The 24999-nt window shown below is 38.3% G+C and overlaps 1 protein-coding gene across 1 annotated transcript in view; it reads left to right on the top strand.

The window, feature by feature from the left end:
- Positions 1-24999, top strand: part of MEGF10 (multiple EGF like domains 10) — a 108545-nt gene that overhangs the window by 73702 nt on the left and 9844 nt on the right. The window contains exons 13-20 of the mRNA XM_033005607.2: positions 1427-1529; positions 11298-11444; positions 13665-13799; positions 14166-14294; positions 18465-18593; positions 20285-20413; positions 22986-23114; positions 23630-23866. Coding sequence (XP_032861498.1) covers positions 1427-1529; positions 11298-11444; positions 13665-13799; positions 14166-14294; positions 18465-18593; positions 20285-20413; positions 22986-23114; positions 23630-23866 — 1138 coding nt within the window. The remainder of the gene's footprint in view (positions 1-1426; positions 1530-11297; positions 11445-13664; positions 13800-14165; positions 14295-18464; positions 18594-20284; positions 20414-22985; positions 23115-23629; positions 23867-24999) is intronic.

Genomic DNA, 24999 nt, shown 5'->3' with positions numbered 1-24999 from the left:
AAAATTAATATCACTGCCCAGACTGTTACTCAAGATTTGACTGAGGTTTGGAGTTCAGTCCAAATACACAGCACACTAAAAATACCACTTTTCAACACCATATTTTGAGGATTTGTTTTCTTTGAAGATCTGATTATATGCAAAGGAAATGCTTAACATTTTTTTTTTCCTATATATAAAATGTATTGTTCAGATGAACAAAAGGCTTCTTATACTCAAGTAATGTAAGATTTTGTTCTACTTTAGACTTGAAAGATTGGGAATTGAATAGCTAAATCCTGTGGAACTTCATAGAAATGTAGGCATGAACATCAGAGAACAGCAGATGAATTTTTACATAGGTTTTATTCTGATTTTTAATGTGACTGAGACCAATTTTTAGCCTGGAATTGAAATGATTGGATTTTAAACCAGACATGTTTTTTCTTTTTTTTGCCTTTGCTGTAGGTAACCCCGGAAGTATTACCTTAAGTTATACTGGCTTTTTTCCATGTTTCTTAATTTGATTTTGACACTTTTTCTGTAAGATCAATTTACTGTTTTAGTTCACCTTGTTTTGAGAATGCAGTTGAAAAGATTTTGCTCTTTTCAGTTTCTCAGATTGATTTTGTATGGCATTACCCCCAAATCTACATGCCACCTTCTACAGAAGAAACAGAAAAGGCAAATTCAAATGTTTAGATATAGTTCCATGAAAATCAGCTGTACTCTTTTGGCACAGCTGAATACACGAAGAGGAGTGTTCAACTTGTAACTTTAATGTCTCTTGTTGATTCAGAAAACATTGCATAGCCAAAAAATAAGTTTTGTATACTGTCTCATAGTCAAAGAGCTTCTCTTTTTAACACAGTATATGCTGTAGTGCAGAGGGAAGGATTTTAAATCAAAAAACAGTGATACAGTTTGCATGGTTTATGCAATTAACTTCACACTGAATATATATTTTGAGCTAACGTTTTACTAATCTTTTTTAGAAGTTGAGGCTTTATGTGGTACCCTTTTTGACCAATACATAGAGAGTTCAAGGTCGGAGGCAGAAAGAAGACTGAATTGCTCCATCAAGGGACCTCAAGGTCCTGCAGTAGGAACTCAGCTGTTAGGGAAATTAGAGGGACAGTACAAAAAAGCTTTCATTGCGGCCTCTGATAATGTAGGTTACTGTGTACTGAACCACTGCCTCCAGGTCCATTAGTCTGGGATTTTTCCAGAGAATGCAATTAATTCTTTATCTTCCCCTCTGAAATGAAAGAATTAAAATGTAGGATGCTAAAATGTTCCCAAAGCCAGAAGCATTTTATATTAAGAAAGACGATTATGGATTCAGGAGAGATCTGTGGTTGCTTTTTGAAGCAGGACTGACCAGAATTAGTTCTCCTCTAACTCCCGGTTGTCATCATCTCTTAATCTTTTTTTTTTGTTGCCACAGGACGGTACTTATGGTATGGATTGTGCTGAACGCTGTGACTGCAGCCATGCAGATGGTTGTCATCCCACAACTGGTTACTGTCGCTGTCTGCCAGGATGGTCAGGTACAAAAGAGGCCGTCATGAAGGACAATGAGAGTTTCCACTATGGTGGGACTTAGTCTTACCTTCTGGTTTTGTGGGTAGAGGAGGAGTACGTGGGGTTGGAAGGAGAAAAGCGCCAGTTCTGTGGCTGCTGTGCCCCTTCTGTTATTCATAGGTGTGGAAACTTTGCTGAGCATGGGATCCGCAGAAAACTGGGAATAGAAGGGGAAATTTTAAAACTAGGGTGTCTCCACAGTATGTTTCCATATGAAAGTGGTGAATTACTGAAAATATTCACGGTTGTGCTGGCAGCTTTGGTAAGTAAAGCATCACATCCAGAAATTCAGGAAGCTTTGCTCAGGCAGCCAAAAAAAGGACAAGTTGTGCAGAAGCTGTGCTGCCATTACAGTTTCTTAAACTTTTGAAAAAAGTAAGTTTCTCTGAACATATCTTATTCTGTATGAAAATAGTTGCACTTTTTTTCACAAAGTTTCTCCAGCATTTTTGTTGTGCTTTTAAGAACTATATATATTTAATTACTCATCAAAATGTGTGTTTGACATTAAAGTATGAGTGCAACTGTTGCTGCCCTCTCGTTTGTGGAAAGCAAGATTTTTTGAAAACATGATGAAACAGTGCAGAAGGGCAGGCTCTCATGAAATGTTCTCTTTATCTCTAGGAAGTAGTTTTAGTTCTCACATAGATTTCTAAGCTCTAAGTGTGGGGAAGAACTCTTGTATCTTCAGTAAGGATTAATTGACACTGTAAGTTTGCCCCTCGTGGAGTGTTCTGGACTTTGTGTCTCCCTGTGATTCTGTAGTGTTGCAAGGGTCAGATTTCATGTCACCCATCTGTATGGACTCCTTCCATTTAACAATGAGATGTCAACACAAAAAACACACCTTATATGAACAAAACATTTCAGCTGTGAAAAGAAAGGAGGGGTCTTTTTGTGATTTCAGATATAACGATGTATTATTTATTATCCACTCACAAGTTAGTATTTTTCCTAAATGACTAGCAGGTTCATGATATAATTGTTTTCTTTTTTTTCTGGTGCTTTCAGACATAGTAGGTGAGCAGACAATCTTCAGCAAGTCATTTATTTGACAAGTTTAGCAAATCATTGTGCTCACAGAAGTTTGTATAGAGCTTATGACTTTCTCAAATACAGTCTTTACCAAAGTTTTTTTCTGAACTTTGATTTTTATATGCTTTTTTCCCTAGCTCTGTAGAAGGGTCACAGAAATTTTGTTCAAAGTACTTAATAATCTCTGTCTGCAGCTCAGGTTGGTTAGCTGTAGTTGATTACAGCTTACCTGGTGTTTTTTTCTACTCTCTGTTCAGATGAACGTGACATGATGTGGAAATCTGTAGGGGTTACAGATGTGGGCAGGAAGGGCTCATGCTTTGTTTTGGAAGACCAAACCCATTTAATTTTTGTGCAATTTGTCTGTGTATTAAGCTTCTGCCAAGTTGTTTGAGAAGGCCTGTCTCACTGCTGGGTCTCCCCGTTGTCACCCTTTTCAGTGTGAAAGAGAGAGCCTTCCAGAGCCAGCACTCACCTCACTGAGCCAGACGTTTGCTGGTTTTATTCTTTTCCCACAAGCTGCAGTGTGACTTACTATCAGCCAATCACATACCTCTGGGAAATGAGTACCACAACAGTGCAAAAATAATAAAATTATTTGAGTGAATTGTGAAAAATTACTGTTAGCATTATGCCGTCTATTACTATTTTGTGAGACACTACTTTGTTTTTGTGTTTATTTTCTTATGATGTTAATGGCCTTTGAGTGTTCTGACTTTCAGGTAGTTTCAGGTAATTGTGTGTGTGTGTGTGCGCCCATGCGTGTGTGTGTCTTTGGAGACACTTTATCAAACTTGCATTTGTATCTGCTCAAAATATGATTTCTTAAATTAATAAATGTATTAAACAAAGAATACCCACATTACAAACATGTGAACAGTTGCCGATCTTGAGCAACCATGGTGTAGGCAGGCAGAGCTGTTCACAAGTTCCAGATGTACTGCTCAAAATACATCTTGTGAGTTTTCTAAAACAGACAAGTCATCAGGGACCAAAAGTATGTTAACGAACAAAGCCAGATTAAAATAGGTAGTTTTGAAAAGCCATACTAAAAATCTAGAAACTTTTTATAACAGGTTATAAAAGTTACCTAGTCAATGTGATATAACTAACCTGGCGTGTGGCAAAGGTTTCAAGCATAGTAAAAACCTTGGCTGTGCTTGAACTCAGCTGTTGAAGAGGAGGCAGTATTTTTGACTTTAGTGAAATCTTGTTTTGTCTTCATATGTAGAAAGGAAAAAGATTTCACTAGAAGGAGGCTTCATGTGTGATTACAGATAAAACTGAGCATCCATCCCTGAATGATGTCATCACAACAGCGTGTGTAACAGACTAGTTTCAACATGTTGGTGATGTCTAGACACACAATATGACATAAATGGCATAGTTTGTTTTATACTCAGTGTCTGGAAAAATCCTCCTCCCACACGTCACATGTCAGAGCAATAGCCATGAGGAATCTGGTCTTTGTGTAGATACTTATATTTAGAATGATGAAAAAAAGAGAGAATACTTTAGAAACAGGTTCTCAAATAGCTGTACTGTAACGTTACATTGCAGAGATATCATTAGACTGAAGGATTAAGAAGGGAAGTTTTATACGTATTTGTGTGCATAATAGGTGGAGAACCAGATGGAGGATTTGTGGAAATATAGGAAGGTGTTAAAATGCAACAAATTGTGTTAGAATAGCTTAGATTTTTTCTGTTAGTTTTGTTAAAGTAACCATCAGACTTATAAGCTTTTAGTGGTTAATACTACCTACCAAAAAAAAAAAAAATAGAGGAAGAAACTAATTTTGGATCGGTCTAATGTTTATCTAACCCAAATGAAGGATTTAGTTGCTTAAAAACCATTGGGAGGGTAGTGTTAAAAAAATAAATGCATTTGAAGAAGCTTAAAAATGTGAACTTGTGAGTCTTTTATCTTTTTCAACAAGAATAAATTGATGAATCCAAGGTGAACTTCCCCACACATTTTGATACCACCAAAATTATATGAAGTTTCCAAAAAGATATTTTAAATGTAGTATTTTTCTCAGCCCTGTGAACAGAGCAGTTATCTATGCTTTCCTGAGGGAATTTCATCAGAGGGAATAGTTTATATAACTTTGCAGAAATAAAAGAAGTGCAGAAGATTTTTCCCTTGCTGGATGACACAGTTGTACCGTAACGCTGGGGAAAAGAAAACACGCAGCTTGGGGAGGGGGGGTCACTGGCGTGGTACGGTTCATGCTCCCTCGGGTAGTGAGGCAGCTCTGAGCTGCTGAAGTGGGCAGAAGTGCTGTTGTCATGTACCAAAGGGAAGCCTAGCCAACATCCTACCCTTTACTTTAGTCCCAAGATACAGATGCAGCTGAGCATTGGGTCAACAATAAGATGCTATTTGTTTGTTTTGTTTTTTACTTTAGTCCCAAGATACAGATGCAGCTGAGCATTGGGTCAACAATAAGATGCTATTTGTTTGGTTTGGTTTTTTTTAAGAAGTTGTTTTCTTTATTTTTGAACATGTCCAGTGTATTATCTTTCACTTCTTAGGTCCTAATTATGAACTAGTATAGGTTCAGTCACTGACTATTGCATTGTCATGAACACTCAAGAAACTCAATAAATAATTAAAATTGGTTTTAATTAGGTTCTGTTTTAATTCGGGATTTTTGCTTTTGATTTAGGTTCTGTTGCCTAGGAGGATAGTTAGATTTTTCATCCTAAACAAAAGTGACTTCATTTATAGGACTCCTGTTATAAACCCTACCTTCTCTGTAGTTTACAGCAAGTGCTCCCTATACAGCAGTTTAATTATTCTTAGAAAAGCAAGAGTTAAGGGTGATTTTTTTTTCCTGGCACTCTGACCATTCCATCACGTTCCAGGAGCCACATGACAGGATGGCAGAAATGAGAAACATCCGCCCACACAGAGGATGATGTTTGCCCCAAACGCTCTCGTCCCTTGACATTTTCACTCTATCTTATAAATAACTTTTCTTCATTTGAAGGGAATGCAATAGCTAGACAGTGGAAGAGTAAGAACCATTAAAGTAGAAAGCAGAAGACACAGAAAATGTATTCACCCGTTAGGCAATGATAATTAATTCTCCTAATAATTTATACCAAAACTTTATGTTAGTTTCCATTAAAGAGCCACTTCTTCTGTTTCTCTCAATGACCACAATGCAGCAAGCACCACGGTAACTTAATTTCATCCCTTAATCTTATCTGTTCTGCAAGCAGCTGTCAAAATACAATTTTTCCAACTTGCCTGAAAGATTAGAGAATTCATATTCTTGCACACTGAGATTTCATGTTAAAGCATTGTAAAAAGGGCAAAGGTTTTTCTCCAGACAGTTTGTTTTTACTGTATTACAGATGGTACTGATAACACAGTACGGTTGTGCTTTCTTGTGTGCAGTTCTGCTGGACCTTTCTGTTTGTGAAGAAATGTCATGTCATACTGGTACATTTGTTATTTTAAAAATCAATTTAAAGGTTATGCAGTGCCAGGGATTATGTAATACCACTAGTCTGCTATCCGTACCAAAACAATAGCATTGGTTTATGGAAAAGACAGATGCAGTAATATCAGCCTACATTTTACCAGCATGCATAGTATTCATCTATATGCTACTGCAAATAGGGGGTTGGTGACTTTTTGCTATGCTGGACACCTGCTGATGCTAGTCAGACTGCCGATCACCAGATGTGTTGTTTCTGTGAGGAAGTGCTGTATCTTTCCATGTGCTCCTGATATTATTTCTAAGAGGCACATTTGTTGCTGGATTATAACAGGGAGGACTGTCATCTGACACCTGCCCCACTGATGCAAATAACCAGGTCCCCTGGGAAGCACAAACTAGAACTCTCCCTCTCTCCTTAGCTTTTAATGTGTACACATTTTTTGCCCTCCTACATAGAAGGAAAAAGACATAAAAGCATACTGTCACGGATCTCCCTCACCGTAAGAATGAGAAACGAACCACTGCTGGAACGACATGCATGGTGTTGGCACCCCGATGCACCCAAACTGAGAAGCTCTTGCAAGAGCATGGGTTTCTCTCCACCTTGGCTGATTTCCCCTGGGCTCCTGAAGCATGAGGTCCCATTGTGACAAATATTCAGTTTGCTGCAAAATGAAATCATGTATGGGTGTTGTGTCATGTTGAACAGCATAATTGCTATCCAAACTTAGGGAGATGAATTCTTCAGTAAGAGGTTTGGCCTGTGCTACGTCTGGATTTCACTGTGTCTGTATCCTTATTGCCTATTCATTGTGGTGGATCTTTATGTGGAAGAAATACTACTCTTTTAGAAGAATAATAATTTTAAATCAGTAAAGTACATTTATTTTCTACTTATCAAGAAGGTTGGAAAAGGAGAAGTACTATTTTCTTGTGGCCACCTAAAATGTGGTAGATGAAAAGAAGATCACCACTGGAGTGGATAACAGTATGTAGCAACAGGGTGGCCTTCAGAAAGATAGGGGGGATATCTCAAAATTGATTCTTCCACTAAAATTTGCAGATGCTGATGTTTGTCTTTGACACACTTTTTTTGTTTTTGTTCACAAGCTTTTGTAGCTGGCTTCCTACCAAAACTGGCAGACACAGACTCTCCTGCTGCCACAGTGAAGAAGCAGCAGTATGAACTTCTAGAGGAAAATCTTTGATCCTTTTATTAGCTCCTTAATTTGAGACACTGTTATTTAGTCTTATGACTGTCTTCAGCTAGGGAGCAAGGTGCTTCTTTTCCCTTAAAGACAATGAGAGTACTTCTAGATAGTGCCTATGAAGATTTTCACTACTTCTCTGTACACTTTCTCCCCTTTCTTTGGGCTGCTCATCCATCGTTTGACAGAGAAGCAGGGAAGCAATTCTCACCATCAGCAGTCTCAGCTGCCTTGAACAGAAGTGATCTAGTGTTTGTTTCTCTCAAATATGAAGGGTGATACCTTGGACCATAATGGAAATGTATCATTAACTTTAATGACACTAAGATTTCCCCAAGTTTTGAGGTCTTGATCCTTTAATTGTTTAGGCTGTTGTTACCTAATTTTGCTCTGATATATGGGAAGTACACCAATATACAAACAGGTTTTAATTCTGAGAGACTATACGGGAAAGTTGTGAGGATAAATTGTATAGCAGATAGAGATTATGAAAAAAAAAAAATCTTTTTAAAATTTGGATGACTTTTTATAAGACTAAGGGAAACATAATAAACTGGAAAATAGCACTTAGTCCAATAATAAATTTTCCTGGGAAGATCATAAGGAATAATTGGTAGACTTTTTTCCCCTAAATGCTAAAACAAATTAGCTCTCTATTGATCTGACTTGGATGGATCATTGAGTCTCAACTTAAAAATGTAGCATAGGGAGTATGTAAACACCCTGCTAGCATGGGCAGAAATACCGGTATGCCTAAAGAATTACTTACTTCATTCATGCAGTTACGAATGCTGGGGGAATGCTGATTTAGATGGGAGGCCCCCAGCATAAAGCACTGGGCATTAAATGCATGAGCATTTCTTCAGAGCAGCTTAGCTGAAGTTTATCATGACCATTCAGCTATTGCCTAGCAACTTGCGAAGGCCATCAAAGAGGCCTTTGTCCATAGCTCTGGCAAAAACATTTCCTTGAAGATATCCTTATCAGTATCAAAATCAACATGAAAACTTATCAAAAACAATTTTATTGCATAAAGAATTAATACACCCTTGAAATTGTGTCAATTACAAGCCTGTGCATGGTTGATACTGTTGTAAAAGCTGTGTCTAATTTTGCTTTGTAAATTCTAGTAAAAATGTTTCTTCTCCTCACTAATTTCTAGCTTTTCTATAAAAGCATAGCTTTCTTAACTGAAATTTCATATAAAGCATCAGAGTCTGGAAAATTATTTTTTTTTATTTTTTAATCCTTTTAATATTTCTAACCCATTCTTTCTCAAAAACACACATATTTGATTTTTACAGCTGTAAGATCTGAAACTCAGTTTCTCATTTTTAAGTGCCTTGTGAACTTCTCTAAATAACAGGGAGTGAGATTTAAAAGTAGATATAATAAATCACTGAATGAATTAGTATTTCTGCTTTGCTACATTCATTCTTGACACTCACATGAGTGAAATTGATTTTGCTTATGTTCAATAGTAAATATAATAGAATTCCTTTTATAGTGAAACAGAAATAATATTCAGCACTGTGAGTATGTTATATTGTCATAATTATTACTCAGTGATATTTAGGATACACTGTTTCTTTGCTAAGTAGAAGGATATCATTTTTCACCTGACTACTGGGAAAGAAAAGGTAATTTTTTCAGTTTCCCTAATGGATAATTTTCTCTGATGTGTACTGGAGGAACTTGTTCATTTTTAATGGTAGTTGTTGTCTCTTTTAACTATCATGGCTATATGCAGCACAGGGTCCATTGTCTTTTCTAGCCCAGTGTGCCCAGTATCACCCTTTGACACCGTGCTGTCATAAAGCATCCTCTGTGCACAGATCAAGACGATATAATTGATCCTGGTGTTATTGTATGTCAGTGGTCTACATAATCTCAGATAATGCACTATGGTAACTCTTGGCAACCACTGACTTGTTAATAGTGACCATTGTATACCGAACACCACTGAAACCCATTAAGGCTGTGAAAAATGTCTTTTCTGTAGCAGGGTTCACTGAGTGAAGCTATGTGTGATATGACAGATAGCACTCACGTGAACAGAATGCCAGGCTTAGTTCTGAAATGCTATGTATGTGTCTGTTCGTGCTTTCACAGATGTATAAACCCAAGTTCTCAAATTTGGGAACCTCAAGCAGAGCAATTTTATACATCCGAAATAAGTTCTCTTGTTTCTAAAAAGAATGCTGTGATCTCATCCTGCTCATGTGCATCAACATGTCTCAAAATCAAAACATTCTCTTTTATCTGTTTATCCACAAATAGGAAGTTAATGAAAAAGTTGACCCAGGCTACTGAGAAGCAAGCCTACACTGTCTCTCAAATGTAGATGAAGACAGGAGAATGACATTGCCTATGCAGGCAAAAATGAAAAAGTAATGATATAAGAAGACTTTCAGTTTTTGACAATAAATTAGTTTTAGGCCAGCATTGACCAGTGATCATTGTACAGTTCAGGCTTTTAGGTGGGCCATGTATTGTCTGCTGCTGGTTAGCAGCTGGAATCTGAAAGGCGTTTTCTCTTTGCTGGCATTAGTTAGTGCAATCTGTTGACTGTCTTGCAGAGAAACAAACAATTTGAGAGTCTGGAGTTTCACCTTTCCTCTAATTAGAGTTAGTCTTTGGGTATAGACAGCTTTAGTAGGCAGATGCTGTGGGGGTTGAGGAATCACCTCTGAGTCTGGTCTATCAGAAAATAGTGTAATTATTTTTCAGTTTTGTTATGAACAGTAGGTTTTGCTCTTCAATATTAAAAGACTTTTTTCTTGTCACATGTGAAACTGTTTTGCTTTTTTAGGACTCTGGCAGCCAGTGAACCTGTGGCATATTTTTCTGGAAATACTTATAAAGCAAGACATGCTTGTGGTTGGATTCAGTCCACTTTTCCCTTAGCGAAGGGCTTCATTCAGTAGAGGCACTACAATAATAGTTAATTGTTAATTCAAAGTACTGTAGACACAATATGGTCTGAGTTCCACAGTGGTGCCTGCTGGCATTTAACATGCAGCATGCTTTTTAAAAGCAGATAGTGTAAAAAACAAATAGGAAAGTTATATTTAATGTTGCTTCATTGCAAAGAAAAAAAAGCATCCTATGATTGGATGATTAAAATTAGTGGTTTGTATTATGATTTATGTATAGGGTTCTGATTGTGGCCATTCTGTAATCAATTTTATGCCAAAAATGATTAGACAAAGCACTGACTGACCAGCATCCTTAACACTGTTGCAGCTAAGCATTTTGGAATGCTCACATGGTGTGTTTGGAAACCCTTTGTGTGTGCTACATTTTTCCATTTGGTATGAGGCTGAGCAGTAATCAGCTCACCACTAATTAGAAGTCATTCTGTGTCCTGCACTCCATTATTACACAAAATTATGTCAGACCTCAAGAATTTTTACATTCAGAAGGAAAAGTTTCTGCAATACCTTTTGTCATGCATTTCCCTAACAAAAAATTTGAAAATAAGCGTTTGCTTATTTTGAAACAGCCATTATGGAGGAAGCAAAAGCCATTATTTTGCTGCATTTGAATTGATTTTTACTTTTGATTTTCTTCGTTGATACCAGTGGTGAAAGTGAAAGGAATAAAAGACCTTTCTATATTTTTATGTGTATAAAGGTCTTGGAAAGTTATGGAAGTTTTTATAGTATTGAGAGGTTCGCATTCATCTTTGTAGATCTTAATGTATTGGCAAGCAGGAAGCCTGAAGGTAGCATCCCATTGAGCTCTTATGTTCCATGTAAATCTTCAGAAGTGCTTTCCTGTTACAGAACTCAGGATCAACCCTTATGTATGTCTCATCAAAACTGGAATACAAAAGAAATTCAGTCTTCCAGGAGAAGGCAGGAGCAGAGATACAAGTTTACCTTGTTCTGTTTTCCTGATGTTAGGGATATTTTCATAAAAAGCTCTTGTAAGCTGTGTTTTAAAAATAAGTCCTTTGAGGACCAAAGGTTTAAACTAACAATGCATAAGAGTTCTTTACAAAGGCTGACAATTTTCTTTATTTGTGGTTGCAGGCATTCACTGTGACAGTGTATGTGCTGAGGGACAGTGGGGTCCAAATTGCTCCTTGTCTTGTTACTGCAAAAATGGAGCATCTTGCTCTCCTGATGATGGAATCTGTGAGTGTGCACCAGGATACAGAGGCACCACTTGTCAGAGAAGTAAGGACAAAATAAATGCTTTAAATCTCTATTTCTCCCTCCCTTACTTGGAATACATATGACGTAATACCATAATGCTTTGTTAATTGTAGTAGAAAGTACTATGAAACACTCCTTGATTTGATGTTTTGTCAAACATATGAATATACAGAAGTGTTACCTGAAATTAAGAATGTTTCCAGCTAGTAGTGCTGCTGTTGTTACAGTTTAACTTTACTTTTATTCATTATCTGTGCCATGATGTCATTATGCACATGACTTTCCAAATTTAGTAGGGGATTCCATTCTGAAGGCAAGCATTTCCAAATGTGATTGATGAACATTAATTCTGTAATACATATTTTGGTAAGTAAATAAAACATGCATGAGTTCCACAAGCTAGAAAGCTTAGCTTCCCCCTTAGTCTGGTAGGAATCATCGGCCTAATTATTGCTTTTTTTTAACACTTATTTTGAAGCAGCAAAGAATGGACAGTGGGACCAGGCCTTACAGTAAGTACAGGTTATCATAGGTACCCATAGTTGCATTTGAAAAATCTGACTCTGTAAAATTTAAGTGTCACAAGAAGAGAGATACAGATGAATTGAAGCAAATCATACCAGAAACATGGAGGCAAAAATAAGATGGCGTGCAAAATATCTACCCTCCCAAGAAGATTTGTCACAGTTTGCCAGCAGTCTAACTGTCTGCAGCTTGAGTTGTTGAAGCTGTGAGGGTAAGATGTTCAGAGAAGAGAAATACGAGTCCTCTGCACTTGGAGGGTAACCTTGTTTTCAGAGGAGGTCACCCAGAAATAGGATCAAGAAGGAGGTGGAGTCAGGTCACACACAGATGCTACTAGGTCCTCCAGAAGAGGCTTAAAAGGCAGGAAATGACATGCAATGATTACTAGATGGTGGAAGGAGAACCAGAGGAGGATGAAGTCCTAACAGTCCAGGAATGGCAAGATTTCGAACTGAAGAATGCAATTGCCTGTGGCACTACAAAATCCCACATTAGTGTGGCATTAGTATTCCTTAAACATTTCTAACTAAGTGCAGTAATTATTCTCAGTATCTAACCTTCAAAGGCCTCACAGTTAATCAGTTAATCCAAAGGCAGACTAAGTGTAACACTACATGTAAAAATGTTCCCTGTGTTTTGGAACTGTGCCTATAACCTGGACAAGAGGCTTCCAGTCCGGTGGCTCTTGTAGCCCCTCTCTGATGCACAATGTGGAGGCTGGGAAGACAAATGTCATACGAATAATTTGGATCCCAGACAGAAAGTGCCTTTTCAGTAAACAGGAAGACCTTTTGGCACTGTTTCACTTGGAAAGTTAATCTCTGTAGAGAGATCTGGCCACATAACTTGTATCAAGTGTATAATTGAAAGACTGAATCTTGAATTAATTTAAAATATTGAAAAGGTTCCAAGTTAGTTTTTGTCAGTGCTAATTGCTGCTATGGAACAGGTATTTCTCTTAATGCATTACCTAATATTCTAATTTATCAGGAAATAAACTCCAAAAGGGATTAGAGCAACAAAGAATGTTATTTTATGCAACAGCCTTTGCTTTTCCCCACCTTTTTTTCTTTTCTTTTAAGTAACTAGTGTCTTTAACATAAGAATTAAGTGGATGACTCTGTATTTCTGGTCTCTGCTTCTCTAAAAGTTAGGTGATGTGTAGCTGTCTGTATCATGTAATCAGTACAGTGAGTACCTAAATAAAAGAATGACTGGAAACCATTGGTATGTTTCTCTCAGTGAAATAATGGCTATTTGTGTTCCAAGTTAGGAAACACATAAGAAGTTGAGGTCTAAGACAGCCCTACTCCTCTACAGATAAAACTGTACACTCTATTTTTCAAATTACTTTTCTTCAAATATGCTTTAAAAAATGTTAATGTTACAGAGGACATATAATGTATAGCCAAATATGCATAACATATAAACTATATATGCATTTCAAGCATAACCCAAATACAGTGTGGCCTGACAAGCAATAGAATGTCAATTAAGTCATTACTAACTAGAATATAGTAAACCCTTGATGAAGATGAGCAGATCTCCTTTCTTGAGTGTAAAGCATTGAACTGCATGAATAACAGCCACCACTGCAACTCCTGTGTATTTAGAAATGTGAGCTAATTCAGAGTCAGGAACAAGCGCACTGAAGAGTAGTTCATGGCTATATAGAAAGTGCAGGATGCAACAACAGTTTGTTCTTTCTGATTCCAGTTTGTTCCCCTGGGTTTTATGGACACCGCTGCAGCCAGACATGTCCCCAGTGTGTACACAGCAGTGGTCCCTGCCACCATATTACTGGTTTATGTGACTGCTTGCCTGGATTTACAGGAGCCCTCTGTAATGAAGGTACAAGTTGTAATAAAGACTGCATGAGATGCAGAGACCAAGCACTATAATTCACTTAATCACTTGTAAACTATAAAACCAGAACTAGTTTCAGTTGTAGTATGTGCAGTTTATATATTAGGACTCTTAAGCAGGTTTAGGCTGTTTGAACATTTGATCCTTAAGTATGAAACCCACTGTATTCTTACTTGTATTATATGTATAATGAATATGTATAATAGTCTTACCAGAATTGTTAATGCCTTACTTTAACATATTAAGCAATATGTTTCTTGATCCAAATATCAGTTGCTTTCTCTTGAAATAAAGAAAATACAATCTTGTTCTGATTACTAAGGAGTTCTAACTCTGACAACTTGTTCTCAGTATGTCCCAGTGGCAGATTTGGCAAGAACTGCATTGGAATCTGCACCTGCACCAATAATGGAACATGTAATCCTATTGATAGATCCTGTCAGTGTTATCCTGGCTGGATTGGTAGTGACTGCTCTCAGCGTAAGTATCAGGGGTTTTTTCCTTTATTTTTAAAACAGAGAATCAGGGTTCAGCTATTTAAATTCTCTACTTTTTGGTAAAGATATGCTGTCTAAGTCAGAAATAAGGACTTCATGACATATAATGAAGAGATCCTGAACTTCTCTGCATTTCATCAGCACTATCAGAAACACATTTGCATTATGATTTTTCTAGTAAGGGCACTGGAGCATACAACAGGAGGGATCAATTTTCAGTCTTCTGCTGCCCAAAGAAGAGTTGTAGACAAGCTTGATCAGACTTGTTTCAGAAGTGCACTGTGAAAAGACAAGAGGCAATGCCCACATGTTGCAACAAGGGTGACTTACTAGAAACAAGTTAAAAAATTCTTACTGTGAGAGTGGTTGAGCACAGCAACTGTCCAGAGAGGCTCTGAAGTCTCCAGCCTGGAAGAGATTGTGAAATTATCATCGTTGAAGATCCGTTGAGTAGGGTGTTGGCCTGGGTAATGCTAGAGGTCTCTTCCAACATGAAAAAGCCTGTGACTTGATGAATCTTGCATTGCAGAGAGGGTTCTTGACCTGTTGTTTGCTTGTCTGTAATTATTTAGTCTTATCACAGTAGTGTTGTGAACATCCCAGGGCTTGTAGCCTCAGGACAGTCTTATGAATAACAGAGGTATTATTTTACAAATAAGAAGTTGAGGCACTGAAATACAGGGTGCTTTTTTTCTTACTACAGTTGTACAGAGAGCTACTGACAAGGCTCAGAACAAAGCCAAAGTTCTGTCACATAGAAGTTAGTGCTCTGGCTGCAAGACCATCCTTATTTTTGTTAAACATTTGAACATTTTGTTAAGAAATTTTTCAATATTACTCTTTTTAAGTGCTTATAACTTTCTGATGTTTTTTCTCTTTCTTCCTTTTATAAATGTTTCACAGATACACATTTTTACTGTCATTCTACCTCACTCGATGAGTATTGTCTTGATACGCTAAACTCAGTGAAGAATTTGTTGCTGACTTAAAAAAGGAGAAGGACTAGGCCCTAATTTTATTATGTTTTGTAGAGTCATTTTATTAAATAATTAGGCATTCTCCAGATGCCTTGATGGGTCTATGCAAATTACTAATGACAGGAAAGAAATAAATGAAGCAAAATTCTCACTAGAATCATATCCAGTTCCATAAGGTACCAAAATCCACAAGGTCTGAAACACATGCATGCGAAAATTTCAGTCAACCTATTTTTATGAATAAAAGAAGCTGCACCAGACTCTGACATGTCAAAATTCAAAAGACATTGTGCTGGGGCTCTCAGGGGGATGCATTTGCTAATAACATGCCTCATTGCTTTGTATCATTTATGGTTTGACTGGTCCAGGTTAACTGGCTCTGTACCAGTGCAATGTAACATCTGGTCAGTTTGGAAAAAAACCTTTGCTGGCTAAGTTCTGCGAAGTGATTAGCATGCACAACTCAATATGATACCAAAATAAATCTCAGGCCTATTCCTGTGGAAGCCAGTAGCAACAAAGGTCCCTGTTTTTATGGTAAAATAAGTAGGTAGTTGGGAGAGTAGCAGAATAGGCGTATTTAGGAGGAGGAGAGACTTACTGAATCAATAACAAGAAAATGGTGCCAGCAATATGAATGGAAGCGTCTATTGAGACTGTGCTCATGAACCGTAACAGAGGAAGTTTATTTGCTTTGTATAAAGGCCTTTCGTTCACATGGAAAATAATGATTCCATTAATTTCTTTTGGAACTAGCGACCTTTTTGAAACTTCTGACCTTTTTGTCTGTATGTGATTTACATTCCTTCTTAGCTGACCACTAATTCCAAGCACAAAGCAATAATAAAAATCATTATAAGGCACAACTGAAGTGGAAACAACAAAAAAAAAAAGTACCTTTTTTTCAATATAACATAGTATATCTCTTAATGAAGTAAAATTTGAGCACAGGTAATGCTTTCCAAAAATACAGCCCATATACATGAGTCATTATGCAAATATTTAAAGGAGTCAAGAGTATTTCTTGCTCTCAGACAGGTCTTTGGACAGCCAAATCAGTACACAACAATAAGGAGTTACCAGCCTTTTTAAATTTACACAGGAATAAAGCTAAGGCTGCCATGTCTGGCCTGTGTATTCTCTCCTATGAAATACTCATGTTGTACTTCCACAAAACTATTTTTAAATTATGCATCCCTTTACTAAAGAAACAAATAAAAACCTCAAGATAGGAATCCTAATCAACAGAAAGAGGCTATTCTTAGAGTACACTCTGTAGTTATTGATATTCTGAGATGAAGAAAATGGATTTGATGGATGGACCACTTGGTGGATAAGGAATTGGCTGTATGATTGCATTCAAGGAGTTGTGGTCAATGGCTTAACGTCTGAGTGGAGAGCAGAGACGGGTGGTGTTCCTCAGGGGTCAGTGTTGAGGCCAGCGATATTTAACATCTTTGTTGGTAACATGGACAGTGGGACTGAGGGCACCCTCAGCAGGCTTGCCAACAACACCCAGCTGTGTGGTACAGTCAACACTCTGGAGAGAAGGGCTGCCATTCAGAGCGACCTTGACAGGATTGAGAGGTGGGCCCATGCAAAACTCATGAAGTTCAGCAAGTCCAAGTGCAAGGTCCTGCACGTGGGTCGGGGCAATCCCAAGCACAAATACAGGCTGGGCGGTGAGTTGATTGAGAGCAGCCCTGCGGAGGAGGACTTGGGGGTGTTAGTGGATGGAAAACTGACCCTGAGCCAGCAATGTGCGCTCACAGTCCAGAAAGCCAACAGCGTCCTGGGCTGCATCAAGAGAAGTGGGGCCAGCAGGTTGAGGGAGGTGATTCTCCCCCTGTACTCCGGTCTCATGAGACACCACCTGGAGTGGTGTGCCCAGCTCTGGGGCCCCCAACATAAGAAGGACATGGACCTACTTGAGAGTGTCCAGAGGAGGCCACAAAGATGATCAGGAGGGGGCTGGAGCACCTCCCTTATGAGGACAGACTGAGAGCGCTGGGGGTTGTTCATCCTGGAGAAGAAAAGGGTCCAGAGACACCTTTTAGTGGCCTTCCAGTACTTAAAGGGGGCATACAGGAAAGGTGGGGAGGGACTCTTCATCAGGGAGGGAAGTGATAGGATAAGAGGTAACAGTTTTAAACTGGAAGAGGGTAGATTTAGGTTAGATATAAGGCATAAATTCTTTACGTTGAGGGTGATGAGACACTGGAACTGCTTGCCCAGGGAAGTTGTGGCTGCCCCCTCCCTGGAAGTGTTCAAGACCAGGTTGGACGGGGCTTTGAGCAACCTTATCTAGTGGAAGGTGTCCCTGCCCATGGCAGGGGGGTTGCAACTAGATGACCTTTAAAGTTCCTTCCAACCCAAACCATTCTTTGATTCTGTGATGATCTTTTGCTGTCTCTGAATAGTAATTTGCATTTTGGAACCACTTCACTATTTTAGTGGCAGCACATAGTGTCAAATTCATTCACTGTGACATTTTCAAATCAGTCAGTAAAATTGTATCTCATAACGTGTTGCCATGATTGTGACTGAAAAAAAAAATCTCCACTTTATAGTTAATTACTTGTTTTTTACAAATACTGTATTCATTAATGGACCCATGGAAGCAACTGAGTTAACTTGATTAAGGTACAGTCCTGATTATATGCACCGTATCTAGACAATTATGTAGAATCTAATGGTGGAAAAACAAGAAGTAAGCATAGTATTTAGTCTGAAGCTATAGGCTGTAAGATGTTTTTCAACATTCTCTGTTTGTTCTCCACTTTTGAGGCTTAAAAGGCTTATCCCCTTGACTATGCTCAATTGAACTGTTTGCAGATTAAAAAATTAAGAAAGCAAACTTACATGGCCTTCTCTATGAGAAAGCTGATATGAATGTCTTAGTTACTGAGTATCAAGTATGCACCACTGATTTCTTTCACATATTTAATATTTTTCAGCACTTTTTATCTAGAGTTAAATGATTCCTTAGTTCAAAAAAAAAAAAAAAGTGGCTATTAGCTCAGAATGGAGATGCCCAAAAAATGCATTTAAAAGAAAAACAGCAAACAACAGAAGACAAACAAAGCAGTGCTCATACATGAATATTTGCAGCTCTATTCATGGGTATCAAAGGCCTTTGTCATTTGAGATTAATTAATTACTCTGGGTTGTTTTAGCTTGCCCACCTTCCCACTGGGGACCAAACTGCATCCACACATGCAACTGCCATAATGGAGCTTACTGCAGTGCCTATGATGGGGAGTGCAAATGTACTCCAGGATGGACTGGCCTTTATTGTACACAAAGTAAGTGACTTTTGTTACCCATTCTTAGTCTAAAAATCAGTGACAGATTTTTCCTTCAGTATTTTCACACTTTATTCATTGATTTCTTGCCATGCCGCTGAACTTTTTTTGATCCAGAAGATGCAATGCATTACCTCCATGATTGCAGGGGAGGCCCTTGCATAAGCACTGACAGAGTGCTGGCCGCTATATTTGGATTCCTCTTTAGCCTTCCTTCAGAGGAAGGCAACTGCTGGCTGCAGCCATGCATCCCTGCGGAGGAGTCTGGCATGTGTGCACACGGAATGAATGGCTCTGGCGTTCACATGCTACCACTGCAGACCACTGCAGATGTGCCGTTATGGCTGCAGTCCGAAGCATGGGTGGTGTCCGCTCTGCGGGCATTCCCCATGGGGTGGGGTGACGGTACCAGCTAATTCTTTCCCTCTCTGAAACCAACCCAGGAAGTACTCTAGCAGCAAGGACCCAACAATGAAGATTGTAAGATAACACAGAGCTGACTGAAGCAATAAGAATAGCTTCTATCTTAGCTGTGGCTGTGGTCATTGAGGCACAGTCCCTGTTGTCACTGCAAAGTGACCAAGCAGTACATCTCATATCTGTACTTGCTACCTTCTGGGGGCAATTGTAACAGGAGCTCCAGCTCAGCACCTGTAAATCTATTTTATTTGAAACTGAGAAACTTAACTTCACTAGACTGTAATGTTATAATTTGTTTTGGGATTTTCTTCATATAATTAACACTTTAATACTGATTTTTTTTCCCAAGAGCTTTTCATTAAAATAAAAATACAAGCTGCGCACTGACTGGGTGTAGGTATATGGCACTTATTATATGCTGGGTAAGAGTTCATACAAGGTTTGAGAAATAAACATTTGTTAGATGTAGATACTGATAAAGTTGGCTTCTTTATCATATTACAGCTTCAATTGGTTTATCTTTGATCCAGGCATCCCCACTGTCTGTAATCTGAGCGCAAACATTATCTTAGAGGTCAATAAAAATAAGACTGCTAAATGTGTTTTGCATTTAGTCCTTAAATACACCTTTTTCATAAAATCAGCACTCTCCTTTTTCAACTGAATAATGTCATAGTGGCAGGAAGTAACAGATATATTATAGGGCCATATGGATGCAGCTCTGGAAGACATTCACTATACTGGTTCAGCTGTCAGCTATCATGGTTATTTTGCTTCCTGCTGGTGAATAACGATCTCTTTGCGGTGATACGTCTTCTTCATGCTGAAATGGTATCTTTGTGAGGAGCTGAGATACAATATGTTATTATTTTTATTTTTTATATGCTTCAACATCAACTGTGCAGAAAGTATGTCTAAAGGTTCATTCATCACTGAACAGGCTCCCTGCCCTGGTTCACAAACTGCCCTCTTTCTCCTCCTTCAAATATCTTCTTAAGCCCATTTCTTTGAGGAGCCCTTCTTGCTGTCTTCTTCTGGACATCTGCTGTCTGAGCAATTTCCCAACCTCATTTTTATGTAGCTTTTGCCTATTGTGTATTTTAAACCACGTGAAATAGCGTAGAACTTGATCTATTGTGTTTATGGAATGCCATGTTGAGTAGCAGGACTAAAGAAATGACTTCTCAGTAACACACTTAACCAGAATACTTGCATTTTATTTCTAGAGCGGCTGTTTCACTCCCTTTCCCCTCCCCTTCCTTGTATTGCAGGATGTCCCCTAGGGTTTTACGGGAAGGACTGTGCACTGATATGCCAGTGTCAGAACGGAGCAGACTGCGACCACATCAGTGGGCAGTGCACCTGCCGCACCGGGTTCATGGGGAAGCACTGCGAGCAGAGTGAGTGGGGACGGGGGTTGCTCGTGCCTGGCAACGGATACTAAACCCTGAGCTGACTCTCTGTTGTTTTGGCCGGTGTTGTGATACAGCCTCTCAGTTTCAGTGGGAACTTCGATGGGGAAAGAGCTTCAGGAGTTGGACCTATGCTTTTTCCAAACAGAGATAAGCCCACAGAATTAGTTATTAAGACTGATTATGATTGTGATGGCTGTTTCTTTCAATTTGTAGCTACATGTGAGAGGCATTTGTACTACGTTCTTAGTTGCTTCGGACATAATGCTAAAAACCCTCATGACTGTCATGTAAAAGTAACGAATCCAAATAATTGTCATTAGCATAAACTACAGTGAAGACTAATTGTTAGAAAATGAGAGATAAAACTACCACATTGATCCTAGCAGATAAAATTAATCTTTGCAATGTGCTTTTACAATACAATGGGATTATAAAAGTATAATAGATGGCATTTTGTTTTCATAGGTGTCTGATTCTGTACCCAAGAAAATCAAGAATAACACCACTGACATCAGTGGTGGTATATAATGCTGTACAACACTGAAAGAATAATGAGGCTCATAGGCACAGAACTTTTAGTCCAACTTCTGCTAACATTAGAGAGTGGTGCTCCCACATTTCATGCATTTATACTGCAGTGCGAAACAATCCAGTCAGCCTACTATTGTGAAGGTTTAAACCTGTCTTTGGCACCAGCATTGTGCCCAAGGCTTTGCATGTGATGTGTGGAGGACACTACATACTACCTATAATAACCAGGACTGATTTAGCTGCATCTGGATCTGGAGGCCTGTGCAGTGGCTGCGATACCCTGTGTCACACCTGGCAGTACTGCAACATTAGGGAGGGGAGGTTACCTTCCCTATAGACCCATTTTATTCACTCAGCAGTGGGCCTAGCCACGGCTGCAACAGGAGTTATGATTTTAAGGCTAATCACCATCTATGCTAGAACCACTAAAAATTTGGAAGTGGATTTTTTTTCTTAAGAAGAGTACGGTTGCAATAAAATCTGAATGGTTTAAAGGTATATATTTATTTCAATGAAATAGTAGCTGGCAACATGTAATTATTAGCTATTTATATTTTCTTATTCTACTCTGATGATTTCAGTGTGTCACGTCAAAAGAGCAATAATATTTAGGAAAAGATAAACTTTTTAAGATCCTCTCTTGATGTCATGATATCAAAAAATAATTTTGAAAACTTTGGGAAATTAACTTTATTATGTTTTATAGATTTTATATTTTATCCTATAATTTGATAATAATGATTTAACAAAATTAAACTAAAAATTTTGGTACTTGTGAACTTGAACATCACTTTTAAAAATTTACTTTTCATTCCAGTTTAGATTTCAAAATGCCAAAATACATTATGGCACGATGGTTTTTGCCCAGCCATTGGCTTCAGTAGTTACAATCTTGTTTTACTGAGTGTAACCAAGAGAAGGAGAAATAAGCATGAAATTCCATTTGAGTAAGGATCTATCAAGACAGAAAGAACATTTCTCTGGCACCTATTGTGTTACATTACCTTGTAAATTATTCCAAGTTAGGAATACATAAAAATGAGTTAGATTATTTTTAAAAGGCAAAAAGAAAAACAAATTAATATATTTACAAAACTCTTGAGAGATTTCAGAAAATTGAGTCTCAGAGGGTGAAGAAATACCACACTTCCTCAGACCATCAGACTACAATAATGTAACAAGCCACAGAGTAACAGAGGTGGCAGTAAAAAGAAATAATTTTTATCAGTGTAGGCTAATTCCCTACCATGGTAATTACATGATGTAGGAGACACTTTGATCAGTAATTACTTACTGTATTCAAATCATTCTGGGAGATAAAAAAAATCATGTAAAACTCTTCCAATTATCTTATTCTTCATAATTTAGCATTTTTGTCCCATAGGCAGTTTCTCAGTGTATACATTACAGTATCAAAGTATGAAATAAGAAGCCTAAGACCAGTTTTATTTTTAAATAAATGCATGGTGTGTATTAGTCTCATTCTTACAGCCCTTACCTCTTGCTCTTTTACAATATCAGCACATCTTTCATATGACATGACACCAGCCAGATGTCTGGCTCCATTCACATGACTACGTGATTTTTTTCAAGCACTGGGATCTGAGTAACCTGGGAGACCTGACATTCTGATGTAGAACTGGAACTTTATTCATTTTGTCCATTTCTTCACTGTCTTATACCCTTTTAATCTTTTTCGGGTTTTGTTTTGTTTTGTTTTTTTCCTTCCTAATTTCACAGCCTTTGTGACAGCAACATTACAGGTAAAAGAAAATCACCTCTTAGTACAGTTTCCTTCTCCTTTCCTCCACATACACACGCACACGTATACCCAGAGAGGGCCTCCTAAGAAAATCTTTTCCGTACAGGTCTACCACTGATAACACATTGCCATCTCCTGGCCATGTACAAAATCGTATGGGGTTAGAAACAAATGGTAGCCTGTATGGTGCTGTAGACCAGTAATACCAAAACATTTAGGAAGTACTGGCTGTGTCTAATTTTTATTTGCACTTATTTTGTGCAGAATGTCCTCAAGGCACGTATGGGTATGGATGCCGGCAGATATGTGACTGTCTGAATAACTCAACCTGTGATCACATCACAGGAACATGTTACTGCAGCCCAGGCTGGAAAGGGGCCAGGTGTGATCAAGGTAAAGCCTAGATGTAATAAAATTATTGTAATTGTTTTATATAAAACTTGGATTAGCCTATTAAATGACATCTCTGTATCATTCATTAAATTAATCTGAATGTGTGTTTAAATAGTCCATTCTATTAAACTATATTTGTTCAGTAGATGTTGTAAGTATTAGATGCCTCAGTGATAGTTTATTGGAGCAAAGCACTCAAATGTAAATTGCATTAAATGTATTATGGTGCTGTGCTGTCCAAAGCTGCTGGTAGAGCGTGTGCTTTACCTGCTCTGTGCTTTTACCTAAAGAACATTCTTACTTTTTCAACTCCATGAAAATACCTCTTTCTATGAAGAAGACTAACGCTTTTTCTTAAGGCTAGGATTGTCCTCACATTGGTTTCTGACATAGTTCTATTTTGACATTATTAGATAAGTTAGCAGGAAGATTTAGAAGTGAAATACTGTCTTCTGCTCCTGACACATAACCCCCAGAATTTATGCCACATATTTTCATCTCTTCTTGTATTTCAGCTGGTGTAATTATAGTGGGAAACTTGAACAGTTTAAGCCGTACCAGTACTGCCATCCCTGCTGATTCTTATCAGATAGGAGCTATAGCAGGCATCATCATTCTTGTTCTGGTTGTGCTTTTCCTGCTAGTGCTATTCATCATTTACAGACATAAGCAGAAAGGAAAAGAAACAAATATGCCTGCAGTGACCTATACTCCTGCTATGAGGGTCATCAATGCAGATTACACCATTTCAGGTAAGTAACATTTAGAACAGGTTTTTTTTCTCTGTCTCTTGACTTTGTGCTTTTTCAGCTGAGCTCTGAAGGGGTTCAGATCTGCCTCTAACAGGGCTCGAATGTGCATGTTTCACCTTTCCACATTAGTGAGGGCTGCTGTAAGCAGGAACATACTTGATTTCAAAAAGGGTGTCTACAGCTCTGCTTAGGAAGAGGAAGACTGAGACAGTGCTCTCAGCTGCCTTTTGCAGGAGAGCAGCCCCTGAGACCACACTGACAGTGGTACTGGTGAACTGGCACACGAGACCAGTGGGATGCAACGGTGGACTTGTGTGCTTACCTTTCACCTCTCAGAGACAGCTCACCCAATTTCAGAAGGATGCTGCCTCGGCATCTATGGCTGCTTAGTTCGTTCTGTGTTGTAGTCTTTTAATCTCTGCTTTTGATACTATGAAGGTGGATCACCCTGGTAGAATGTGTTAACTGTAAGGAACAAGTGACCATGCATTTCACTTTACCGTGTAACATTTTCCACCTTCACATGTTTTGCTGCATTAAACAGTGGAAGTATGGAAATTTCTATTCCTCTGTGCCTATTTTTAAACAGAATTAGAAAGTGTGGCAAAATATGGTTTCTACTGAGACTTTGAATTCAATGCCAACAGCTTGAATGCAGAAAAACTGCTACAGCTGTAGAAGTTCAGGATTTCACACCAGCTATGGCAAGATTCTATAGAAAGGCTGATAGCAGAGTGGCTTGAGTTTGAAACAGTGAAGGAAAGCAGCAATGCTCCTGAAACAAAACGGGAGTTTTCAACCTATGAAAATACATGTGAGTTGGGATGCAGTGGATACATAAAACCTGAGGCAATGCTGTCTTTTGCACACAGCTATTAAGGAAGGCAGCAGGTAAAGAAGCCAGCAGAAACAGCTGTTGGAGTCAAGAAAGATATATCAGAAAAGGTGGTGGTGCTTTTGCAGCACCAGAAAACATGGCTGTGAATCTGGTGGGAAAAGTGTCTATTATTAGGACAATGCTATGACTACAGAGGCAAAAGAGCAAAGGGACCACAGCAGAAAGAGAAGTTATCAAGTAACAATTATGAATGCTCTTTGCTGAAAGTGAGGACATGACTAGTCAGTTACTGCTC

Source organism: Tyto alba, unplaced genomic scaffold (assembly GCF_018691265.1).
Source record: "Tyto alba isolate M040663 unplaced genomic scaffold, T.alba_DEE_v4.0 Super-Scaffold_13, whole genome shotgun sequence".
Classification (NCBI taxonomy): Eukaryota; Metazoa; Chordata; class Aves; order Strigiformes; family Tytonidae; genus Tyto; species Tyto alba.
Note: the sequence above shows the minus strand (reverse complement) of the source record. Positions and strands in the feature narration are given on the sequence as shown.